The sequence below is a fragment of the Osmia bicornis genome, chromosome 15 (genome assembly GCF_907164935.1).
Source record: "Osmia bicornis bicornis chromosome 15, iOsmBic2.1, whole genome shotgun sequence".
Classification (NCBI taxonomy): domain Eukaryota; kingdom Metazoa; phylum Arthropoda; class Insecta; order Hymenoptera; family Megachilidae; genus Osmia; species Osmia bicornis.
Genome location: NC_060230.1, coordinates 8,046,287 through 8,059,086, shown reverse-complemented (window position 1 = coordinate 8,059,086; position 12,800 = coordinate 8,046,287). Strand labels below are relative to the sequence as shown.

General features: G+C 39.4%; 1 protein-coding gene across 1 annotated transcript in view; it reads right to left on the bottom strand.

The window, feature by feature from the left end:
- LOC114876490 (carbonic anhydrase 1-like) overlaps positions 1-7,801 on the bottom strand; it is a 30,320-nt gene extending 22,519 nt beyond the window's left edge. Inside the window, exon 1 of the mRNA XM_029187998.2 lies at positions 7,346-7,801. Within this exon, the coding sequence (XP_029043831.1) occupies positions 7,346-7,385 (40 nt within the window). The 5' untranslated portion in view covers positions 7,386-7,801. The remainder of the gene's footprint in view (positions 1-7,345) is intronic.
- Positions 7,802-12,800: the final 4,999 nt, after the last annotated feature.

Genomic DNA, 12,800 nt, shown 5'->3' with positions numbered 1-12,800 from the left:
AGCTCTACAAACTGGCGAAGTTTCATTAATAAGTGAGTATAACACTTGGGCAGTTCCCTTGTTAGATACGGGTTGACTAATAATAGATTATTTTTGCCTCTATACTCTGATAAATTCAACACTCGTAAATGACAAAAATTAGAAAATTGAGAATTCCTGCTTTCCTTATATCGCCATTTTTCCTAGAAAAGCCTGATTCGATCGTGAGTGCGCAGCTAATAAATTACAGTCGTCTGAGCAGTATTTTACCAGGTGGAGCACCTTCGAAAAAAGAAACAATCGAAGATGGTTCCAAAAAACCAGGTCCTTTCTAAACTCTAAAAACAAAAGTACGACATTTGGAAGATGTCTGACTAGTGACTAGTCCTCATTCATTTGAATGCGTATCTCGGCCAGACTGGTTGTACTTATCCTGCTTATTGAAGATCCTATTGACGGCGATCACAGAGCACGCCGCACTCCAGCACAAAAAATACCGTCTCGAGGTCGTCGAGGTCTGTCCGAAGGTTCGTTCAACCTTGCCGAACGAGCTACCAGGCTGTCGCAGCACCGCGCTCCTATTCGTCCTTACAACGAGAATTACAAACCTTGCACTTTGACCTTCGTGAATCGTTTCTTGCGAAGAAACTGAGAGAGATCAACCAGGTGACTCGTGACACGAAACGATTCACGATGATACATCTATTGGAAAGACGGAGGATGGGAGTCGTACATGTGTCGCGATATTGATTTTGGATGATCCCTTGTTGCGGCAGAAGCGGAAGTGGCCCGTAGTCTTTTATTAATACTTTAAATTTATTTCTTAACTGGCTTTGAAGGATGTTCACTCTGTGAAATTCAAACTGCCGTCCACTTAAAGAAAGAAACTTCGTCTATACCGTGTTTATTAGCACGGCCTCTAACAGTAAACAGTTACAGGCCCTTAGACCTGATGGTAGCGGTGTGCGAGTACTCGTAATTTACAAGCCGAGTTGAACTCGCTTCGATTGTTCGCGCCGAGTCGATCGCTTGAATTTGCCGAGCTACTCGAAATCGACGAACTGTTTGATATAAAAGCGAGCTACTCGAAAAAATCGAACTACTCGAATACTCGAGCCCTTGTGGAACTTCGATTTACGAGGGCTCGAATATTCGAGTAGTTCGATTTTTTCGAGTAGTTCGTCGCTTGAATTTGCCGAGCTACTCGAAATCGACGAACTGTTTGATATAAAAGCGAGCTACTCGAAAAAATCGAACTACTCGAATATTCGAGCCCTTGTGAAACTTCGATTTACGAGGGCTCGAACTACTCGAATATTCGAGCCCTTGTGGAACTTCGATTTACGAGGGCTCGAATATTCGAGTAATTCGATTTTTTCGAGTAGTTCGTCGCTTGAATTTGCCGAGCTACTCGAAAAAATCGAACTACTCGAATACTCGAGCCCTTGTGGAACTTCGATTTACGAGGGCTCGAATATTCGAGTAGTTCGATTTTTTCGAGTAGTTCGTCGATTTCGAGTAGCTCGACAAATTCAAGCGATCGACTCGGCTCGACCGACCGATCATTGTTCGACTCGAAATTCGAGTACTCGCACACCTCTACCTGATGGTGCCAGTCAGGCAATCATAGATGCACAAAAGACAGTGCTTCTCAACGATTCATTTCTGTATAAGGATTATTGTTGAATAATCCAACAGATTTCTCTCGAAATGACATCGATTTGAGATCTTGATTATACTACTCGAGTATTAGATTAAAATTAGGGCTCTCTACATGGTCCGCCATCGCAGGGATAATTGCATCGGTATCACAGCATTAGATATAAAATGTCAAGGTAACGCGGGTGCAACGACGTCACACCTTTTGCATAAAACCGGATGAGAGGAGCAGACGCATCGCGTTTTCCTGTTTATTCTACGCTTTCTGCGAAGACTTTCAACTAAACGTGACTGGAGTTGAATAAAATCTTCTACAATGATAATTATGTATTTAAAATTGATGTTACGTCGTGAAATTAATAAGTTATATTGGTACTTCTGAATGAGACAAGGTATCGTGTACCAGAGAACACTCGATACGAAAACCAGTGAAATCGATATACAAGTCGAACAGAGTAGCCACTGTCTATAATGCGTAAACCTTCCACCGTCAGTAGTTATTATCAATCATTCAACGTTTCATTTCTGGTCAAACGTTGCTGAAGAAAACTGCATTTCGAGTACGGGCTTACTATAATACCTAGAAATTTACATCAACGAATGATTAGGAACGATTACTTTTTGAAAGATGTAATTTATATAAAAAGTGTTAGAAATCATACTGGTGCTGGTTATCGAACGGAACCGACGCTTTGCAAATGAAATGAGATTTCGAATCGCGAAATTCTAGTGACCCGAATTTCACGCAAAGTGTGACGGGGAAAAGAAAGATCGCCATTTCAACGAACGCTTAGGGCGCTATGAGCAGTGAAAAAAAGTGATCGTATCGGACATTTCTTTCTCGCCCGACAATGCAACACGTGTCCGCGATTAAAAACCTGGGGGTTGGAAAACTTTTCTTTCACCTTGCGACTACACCATCTCGAATATCTATTCGAAATTCCGATTATCGCAAATAATCCATTGAATAATTGCAAATTCTTCGGATATTTAATTTGAAGAAAGCGATCGATTCTTAATTATGGAAGTGTGAATTTTCACGGTTCCCCTTATGAGGGACAATGCATCGAGAGGTTAAACAATGGCCGCAATGGCGTACTTCCGGTCGTGATCGAGTGTCCCCCGACGATGTAGTAAATACAGAGGAGCGATTGCCATTTCTTGGCCGAATCGCCGCGCCGGTACACGGTCAGAAAGCCAAACGACTTAATCGTCGATCAGCACGCCGGCCAGGAATTTATGCAAATCACGGTATCCGCCAGACTTCGCAATTGCACTCGCGCCGGTTCAAAGATAGCGCTGACAAATTGGCTTCAGATTAAGGGCATTTCGGAGAGGCATGCACGGTAACCGGGTAGGCGAAACGAAACTGGGTCTCCGACCTTTACACGCTTTCGTGTACGTTTCACTTTGCCTAGTCAGTCGTCTATTTTCACTCACACTAGCTGACCCGTGCGAAAAATTCGCATTCAAACATCAATTTTTAACTTTGATTTTTTTCAACAAATAACAGATTGTACAGTTCTAAATGAACAATTCGTCGGAAAAGGGGAACTTGATTTTTAAAACGGTACCTCATTTTGGTTCTGCGCGCCTAACTCTGCTTCAAGTCATCCAATGTAACTGGTCAATAGCTCAAATGAAAGAGCTTGATTCACTGACAAGGGACATTACCCAATAGCCACACGCCGAGTTTGACGCCCTTTGAGTGTGATATAGAACTCAAAAAATATTTGACACGTATTTTTTTTTATCGACAATCGTCCATGCTGAAGGGGTGAAAAAATGACAAAAATATATTATTTTTCAATATATTTTTTAAGCAAATAAATTTATCAAAAAGGTGGCTACACAGAAAAATTTGCTGTTCAAAAACACACAAATTCCATTTGGAATTTTTCGCCTACACCTAATAGTTCCTGAGATATTCAAGAATTTTTCACCCCTTCAGCATGGATGATTGCTGATAAAAAAATACGTGTCAAATATTTTTTTGAGTTATATATCATACTCAAAGGGCATCAAAATCGGCATGTGTCGATTGGGTAATGTCCCTTGTGAGTGTTCTTAGACAAAACGAACAGCGTGCCTCAATTAGAACCGGAGATAAGAAGCTCTGAGTGGAGAGAAATTCCAGAAAAATCACGTTTGAGTATGTAACTTAAGAGAGGCGAAAGATCTATGCAAAAATACCTTTCATTAAAAAAAAATAATGCAAATCGGGCGGATAGAACTGCCGGACGAACTCGGAATAGAACTCATAAATTTTTTTAATACAGATCATGCAAAAAGGAATTTCCAATACCCATTATCCCTATCGATAATGTAATTTTTCTTACGACTTCGAAAACCGCGAAAATTCCCCCCCCCCCAAAAGAAGAATTCAAAGGTGCCTGATTAGGCACTCCCCCGTTAAACGGTTCGATAATTCCCTTGGATTTAATTGGTCACAGCCATGGAGGGTTCGTTTCCCTGCGCAGTTTGTTTTCCGAAAAGAACTAGTTTTCTTTGGCACGATGCTACCAAGCGGAACGCGTCTATTTGGATAAGAAACCCACCATCTGATTCATAAGAAATGTAAAATTAGAATATATGTTGCTTCCAGACGCTGTTTACCAGCGAATTTTTTAATAACTGCCAGTGTTTACCAGCGTCGAAATTGTTTCACACCAATTTAGTGTATACTGGATCAAGTTACACCAGTCGACAGTTTATGATACCTAGGCTATAATATTAAATTATCTTGCAGCTGTTACAATGGGAGCAGTCAGATAGGATAGGATTCTGTTCAATTAACAGAATTTTAAATATGAAGTCATCAAATTTCAAGACGCATTTTTATCAGGTTTCCTTCTATGAATCACTCTATAGACTGTAAACTATTATTGGGGAAACTTCCGAAAGGCCCAATCACCCCAGGACAACCAAACTTCGGATTTATAGTAATTGAGGGACGAGAAATCGAATGGGACCATTTTCAGAACTGGCAAATAAACCGTTCTCGAGATATACAGGGTATTCTAAAAGTGCGGAAACCCCTTATTACCTCGATAAAAACGCATTTTAACGGAAAATGACTAACCTAACCTAGGTTAGGGTTAGGGTTAAGGTTAGGGTTAGTCATTTTGCGTGGAAATGCGTTCTTATCAAGATAATAGGGGGTTTCCGCACTTTTAGAATACCCTAACCTTAACCCTAACCCTAACCCTAAGCCTATCCTAGGTTAGGGTTAGTCATTTTGCGTGGAAATGCGTTCTTATCAAGATAATAGGGGGTTTCTGCACTTTTAGAATACCCTGTATATCTCGAGAACGGTTTATTTGCCAGTTCTGAAAATGGTCTCATTCGATTTCTCGTCCCTCAATTACTATAAATCCGAAGTTTGGTTGTCCTGGGGTGATGGGGCCTTTCGAAGTACACCCGCGATTGCGCAGCCGCACTATCTCAAAGTGTGATTTTCAGGCCGAATGCAAGTATATTTCATACAGAATATTCGAAAAGTGTTGGACCTTCCTATTATCTCGAAAAGAACGCACTTTTGCGCAAAATGACTAACCTAACCCTAACCCTAACCCTAACCCTAAGAACGGTTTATTTGCCAGTTCTGAAAATGGTCTCATTCGATTTCTCGTCCCTGAATTACTATAAATCCGAAGTTTGGTTGTCCTGGGGTGATGGGGCCTTTCGAAAGTATACCCCTATTATTATATTAAAATCAGTTGGAATTCCCGCTTTTTTCTTATGGCGGTCTTTTCAAAAAGGTTCCTCGATATTTCGCCAGGTAAACGTTTAAATGCGAACGACCGCGCACAACTGGTGCGTGTTTGGATCTCGTTACCATCGCGCATACAACGTTACTTCCCTATTCTCACGTTATATTTACGTGCTGGTACAATGTACTATGCCTCGGTGTGTCCTATACACGTTTCAGGTTATCCCGCTCGTATCTACCTACATGTGCGAGTACGCGGCTCTCTAGAGCATGTAAGTACTCTGTACCTTTCTAGTAACGAGTACAGAGGTAAAGAACGCGTGCGGTTTACTGGGAGGAACAGGTGCATCGGCCTGAAGCAGAACGAGGAAAATTATTGATTTTCGTTTACCTACGGAGCCCGGTGGTGTACCGTGCTAGCATGGCGAATGCAACGCCGTCCCTTGGCACGACTAGGACGGCCTGCATTCGAAGACAATGGCCTTAGGTCAGTGAGCCTGGTGCCATCGTGACACCGTGCAAATCGAACGCGAAACGATCGTTATTTTTCCTTTCCGTTTCAAGTTCGAGGAAACCGGGTCACCCGGATATTTCGATTTGGAGCAACCGATCGATAATCGTGTTTTTTTTTTTTTAAAGATTATCGTAACTGAAAATGAAATTTATTGCGTAAAGTGTAATCATATTTTAAAAATACAACCGTGATAAAGCGTGTATCGAACATTTCGAAATGATCGATTGACGATATCGATTATCGAAAAAATATCGAAACATCGAATGGCGGGCTTTTCTATACAATATCTGACGCGTACTGTCTCTAATCAAACTTCATTTGCAGCGTTATCGTCGATTCTTTTTTCTCGTTAAAATTAAATAAAATTATTAACAAATATCGGTGTATCTAATCTTTTCGATTTAAGAATAATTCGTATAGTATGCCGAGATTTTTAATTGACAAACTCTATTGTTTCGAACCTTTGTATTATAATCTTTCTAAATGAGATAAGCAATGGAATGTCGCATAATAGAAAAGTAAAGATTCTATATCATGATTAACTCTTTTCTTGAAAAAGTAGAAAAGATAGTATAATGCGTTTCTTAAAGAAGAATTTTTAAATGGACAGCGTAAAATTTGTGTCGTAGGACTCTCTTCATGCTCCGCCGTTTGAAGGTTAAGGAACGCATTATACATATTTTTTTTTTAGGAAAATGGTCAATCATTGTACAGGGATCCATTGTACACGTTTCCCTGTGTTGCTTAAACAAATTTTTTAAGAACAATAGAATTGATTATGTACGTTCCATGTCCTCGCTAATGTCCTTGCAGACTTCGAAAACACTATAAAAATGAGGAAAGAATCGGCATACCGTTACTGGTTTCTCGCAATACGTTTCTCTTATCTGTTTTTACTTGACGGGAACTATTTTTACCAAGCGACAACCGACATTTTCCTTGGCGCATCGGAAAAATAGAAACGCCTAGAAATTATGTTAGATACTTTCGTTAAGTGGAATGCGAGACTAAATTATGCGAAATCGAATATTTTTAGTTACCAACTGGATTAAGTTCAATAATAGATATGTTACATTGCAATCGATATAAATGTTCAATTTCTAATGAAGCGTAACATCTATGCCCGAGAAAATATTACCGAATTCATAATTAATGAAATATCTTTTTCAGTTTCCGTTCGAAGATTTATGAAACACTTAACGAAAGTTACGGCGCGGGTCGTTAATTTATTAGATAAAAAAAAAGAAACTAGATAACAAATTACAACGTTTAAATCTCTCGAAAAAAGTAGTTTATCGATAAAGTAACAGCTACTTATTTAAGATGCTAACCGACTTCCGGTCTGCGGTTAGACCAGTTGGTAAAAATCTGAATATTTTATTGTAAGAGATAAATTATTCAGGAACCTTCTAATGCGCCGTCACTGTAACTTGTTTCTACCTGATTTATAAAACGTTGATACATAACCAATAAAAACTCACCATTTTGGATGGAGTAGTCCCATTCGCTCTTGTCGGCCATTTCGGTAAACGATCAGAAATTGAGATCCACGGAAACTGTGATCCCAACGGAGCTCGTAGTCAATCGTTTTGTCTGTTTCTAGTCTTCAATTAAACGAAACACGTCACTGTTGCGTCCCTTTTCTTATTTTACCGTAGCCACGATTGGTCGTTACCGTAAATTTTCTCGATCAAACGCACTACCGATCGATTGGAAACGGAGAAACGGTTGACAGATCCGAGATCTAACAACTTTGAGTTTTCTTTCTCTGTTTCCCCGTTTCAGCTTACGTTATATCGCGAACGAATCGACTATCCGATCGCACATCTATCCGATTTGTCAGGCGTCTTTAGTGAAACGGATTTTAAAAATTATTTCTCTAATGTAAAATGAAAGTCGAAAGGTTATCCAACCTATTCACGATCGTCCACGAATGTGACGCCGGCCGGCCGATCGGCTTATTTTATATGCGCGTCGGTCACGTGACTGGCACTATGGAAAAGTGAGCGTCTGCGCATGCGCTAGTAAATGTTTACACGTGCATCGCGCATCCCCACCACTATGAGTTAGCACGTGCTTGCTTATGATCAACATTGATCAATTTTCGAGTCTAGATCGTTTCAATATTTAGAATAATTAACTCGAATAAATTATTTTCGAATGATTCCACTGTCCTCGTGATTCGTGTCCTCCTTTACGTTCCCAAACAGCTATAATAATAAAATTGATCACGGTCAACCGTCGATCCGCGTATACTCTACAAGAGGGGCAATAACTAGGCGTTCTAATACCTTAATGATTCATTTTATAATCTATTTCAAACGGAAACATTAATCCCAGCAAAGTGATAAGGTAACGTATTACGCTCGAATTGTTCTATGCATCGCGACGAGAAGAAATGAAATATGAACATCTCTTACTAGAACAACTGGCTATAATACGATTTACCTCTACTTACGAAATGCTCTGTCATATGTATCTAGAAATTCAATATTTATTTCTCGCGCACGTGCTTCCGGTCTTATCTACTTCGAACAACGCGATCGAGTCTTATCTATGAAATCTTCTTCTTGATCGATGAAAGAAAGGAATAGAGATTAGATTAGTCGTCGAACTTGAATTCCATTCGAATGGAATTTTTAATTAAAATTTTATCTTCGTTTTTTTAATCGTCCCCAATCGGTTAGCTGGTTTCTATTCGATGTACAAAATAGTGTGCCATCAATTTCTTCTGTTACAGGTCATGGCACTGATGCACGAGCGCCAGATATTATTTCAGTCGAGGCCGCATCACGTGTATTTCTATGCCGACGACACGAACGCGTTTATTAAGCTGACCAGAGGATCACGATCTGATAAAGAAGCTATTCGTCAACCGGTGAATCAGTGTTACCTTTTCCACCAGGTCACAGACCGAGATTGTATTTTCTCATTATACTTTTAGCATTTTAGTCGCTCGCTGCGAAAGGATTGACCCAATGAAACATTTTCTATATTCCACGTTTCATCGAAACGCACGCCTTATTTCCACATCCACACGTGGCATAACATTGTAATAAGGACACTCTATGACACACTAGAGATTTTATACCTGTTTCTACCAATTATAGAAACAGCGATTGCCATTTCTTTTGTCCGTTGAATAATTACTTGAAACCACAGTCATTACATTTTATTTTAATTTAGCAATGGGTGTGCCCCAACCTCCAGGACTCCCGTAAGTTGTCCCTGCGGGCAGATACTCGCTTACCAACTAATAAAAATTATCTCGGCGTTACCGACATGAAGTAATTGGAAGATTCGAATAAGGAGCAGGAAAATTTTCAAAAAACCCGCTAACAAATTGAAACCACAGTCATTCTTTTTTTATTTTAATTTTGCAATGAGGTCGAGAGGCAGGGAGGGTGTGCCCCAACCTCCAGGGCTCCCGTAAGTTGTCCCTGCGGACAAATGCTCGCTTACCAACTAATAAAAATTATCTCGGCGTTACCGACATGAAGTAATTGGAAGATTCGAGTAAGGAGCAGGAAAATTTTCAAAATACCCGCTAACAAATTGAAACCACAGTCATTCTTTTTTTATTTTAATTTTGCAATGAGGTCGAGAGGCAGGGAGGGTGTGCCCCAACCTCCAGGGCTCCCGTAAGTTGTCCCCGCGGGCAAATGCTCGCTTACCAACTAATAAAAATTATCTTGGCGTTACTGACATGAATGTAGTAATTGGAAGATCTGAGTGAGGAGCAGGAAAATTTTCAAAAGACCCGCTAACAAATTGTAACAACCACAGTCATTACATGCTCGAACGTGTCTTTTACTCCTCGGATGGCGGACCATGGAGAGAGCCAGGCTCTCGAATGAAAGGAGGAAATAAATAAAGATCCGAGATTTGAAATTAAAATTCGACGTTCGGTTTCCTTTTGTTTGCAAAGGAACGGCTATCGTGCAACTGGTTCGAGAATTTCCCGTCACTTAATTCCATCGAGCTCGGATATCATTGTCGCGTCGACGTTATGTCATGGAACGTGCCTGATTCTCGCGTGGTCGTTTCACTTTCAGCCTCTTACACTACGACGATCTCAATCAAAATTAATGAATTGCAGTAAATTCCATTGCAAAACGTCGATGGACGTCAGTTACGTCAAAAGATCCTCTCTTTCCCTCTAACCTTTCGTGATTTTCCTTATACAATTTTCCGTCCGTCCACCTACTTTTTTGTTCTTAGCTCGAAGACTCATCATTAATCTTTCAGCGATTCATCTCTGATGAATAGTTCCTTTTCTTTTCATTATTTGCAAGACATTTCAAAGGTGACACGTAATGATCCGAGATTTCTTCGAGCAAATATTTTTCTTCCGAAAGCAACTTGGTCCCAGGATTTACTACGATTTTAAGAGTCGAAGAACAGATACGTAGAGACAATTAATATCTTTTATTATTTCAACAATTCGGTCGTGCGTGTCGATTAGCCAACGTTGTATGGCGCAATATTTCGGCGTGCAACCAAAGAACAATGCTTAAAATTCCGTGAAATGCTGGCTCAATTTTAATTGAACGCAACGTGTCTAATTGTACAATAATTACAGAGCGAATTCATGGAAATGCGTTTCTTTGTAAAATATTCATCGTTATTTGGGTTGGATTGGAGTTTCCCGGGTAATTGATCTCGACTATTTTATCGGATAAATCAAGGTCGGAGGATATCACGTGGCGTTAGAAAGTTATGGCCATTTTAAAAAATCACAATTTTTCCAAAATTTTCCGATAATTTCGAATCCAAAAAATAACCTAACCTAACCTAACCCAATCCAACTTATCAGCTAGAATAGCTAGCCTTTGAATTAGCTTAGCTTAGTTCTCCTCGTCTAGAAAAGCTAGAATTGTGATTTTTTAAATAAAAATAACCTAACCTAACCTAACCCAATCCAACTTATCAGCAAGAATAGCTAGCCTTTGAATTAACTTAGCTTAGTTCTCCTTATCTAGAAAAGCTAGAATTGTGATTTTTTAAATACAAATAACCTAACCTAACCTAACCCAATCCAACTTATCAGCTAGAATAGCTAGCCTTTGAATTAGCTTAGCTTAGTTCTCCTCATCTAGAAAAGCTAGAATTGTGATTTTTTAAATAAAAATAACCTAACCTAACCTAACCCAATCCAACTTATCAGCAAGAATAGCTAGTCTTTGAATTAGCTTAGCTTAGTTCTCCTCATCTAGAAAAGCTAGAATTGTGATTTTTTAAATAAAAATAACCTAACCTAACCTAACCCAATCCAACTTATCAGCAAGAATAGCTAGCCTTTGAATTAGCTTAGCTTAGTTCTCCTCATCTAGAAAAGCTAGAATTGTGATTTTTTAAATAAAAATAACCTAACCTAACCTAACCCAATCCAACTTATCAGCAAGAATAGCTAGCCTTTGAATTAGCTTAGCTTAGTTCTCCTCATCTAGAAAAGCTAGAATTGTGATTTTTTAAAATGGCCATAACTTTGTAACGCCACGTGGTATCGACCTCGGGACACTTCCTGTCGTCTTCTCCGACCTTGATTTACCCGATAAAATACTCGAGATCAATTACCCGGGAAACTGCAATCTAACCGTTATTTGCGACGCACCAGGTACGTCGTCTCTTCTTAAGCTTAACTGTAACATTTTCAAAAATAGTCGTCCGAAGTCTATTTTGATTCGAAAGGTGAATAGTCAGAAACACATTAAGAAGTATGCTGGTTTTATCGAGCGTCTACGCGCGATTATTCATTCACCGAGAATCACGCGAGCGATCGCCTTAAATCGCGGCCTGTTTTGCATTTTAATTCCGAATGTCGGTGCACGACGTACGAGAAACGATGTTCCGTTCGAATTCCTGCGCGATCCTTACGTAATCGTCACTTTACTTGTCCTTCATGGTCGTTAAATTGTTCGCCGATCAACATCAACGTTAGACAATAATTCGTTCGACCAATTTGCAACATCTTGTTTTTTCTGACTTTGAAATAACAACGAGCATCTGTTTCGGGCTGCAGGCTGGAATAATTTATGTTAATCGACGATCATCGTTGGTTCAGATGGTCTGTTGATCCTTCACGGGCATCGTTACTCATCGATTCTTCCATAAACGACGAGCAGACGCGTTAAAAATGTTAATAGGATAGGCTTCTTTCGACCATCTGCAATTTCCTTTGTTTTCCTAATGCAATTGTTGTTCGACACTTGCGTTCGAAGGTGAAGTATTTTTAATAAATTCATTTAAAAAAGAACCACTTTGGTTATATCAAACTGTCGAGTTGCGAATTAACTTAGTGCAAATCTCGAAGATTATGCTGCCCCTCCTCGAAAGTGAAAGTGCAAGGTTTTTGGAAAGTTCAATTTTGTAATTTATTGAAATAAAAATTGTATGCATATTTTTATAAGGTACTGTAAATAGTGTTTAATGATTCATGAAGCGTCCAGAATTATCAAGAAATTTCCAAATTAATCAGCAAGTATTGTTTCTTAATTTTTTGAACTTGCTATTGATTTCACGTCGCGTTCAGTTTACGATTTTCATTGCATTTACATGAAGAGGTCATAATGTGAAAACGTTAATCGATTTTTCATCTGCCAGACACGTAATTACATTGTCAAGGCTCCTCGAAAAGAAAAACAATTTTCTGCTGTAACGACACGGTGTCTTTTCCGGAAAAATAATCATCTCGAGCATCGATTATACAATCCTTCTTTAGTTTGACGCAAATTGTTTAGCGTTTTCCACGTTTTTATTACCATTCATTAACACTCGCGAAAGAAGCTCTTGCCTGCAGCGTCGGTTTAAAGGGAGGTCCAAGTTCCGGGCTCCTTTTGCTCCGTTAAATGTTATTTAATTCTATTTAGAATAAATTTTAGTTTCTGCATCAAGATTATCAATCAAAGTGGCCCTCTGAAGTTTGAGAGCCTCGGG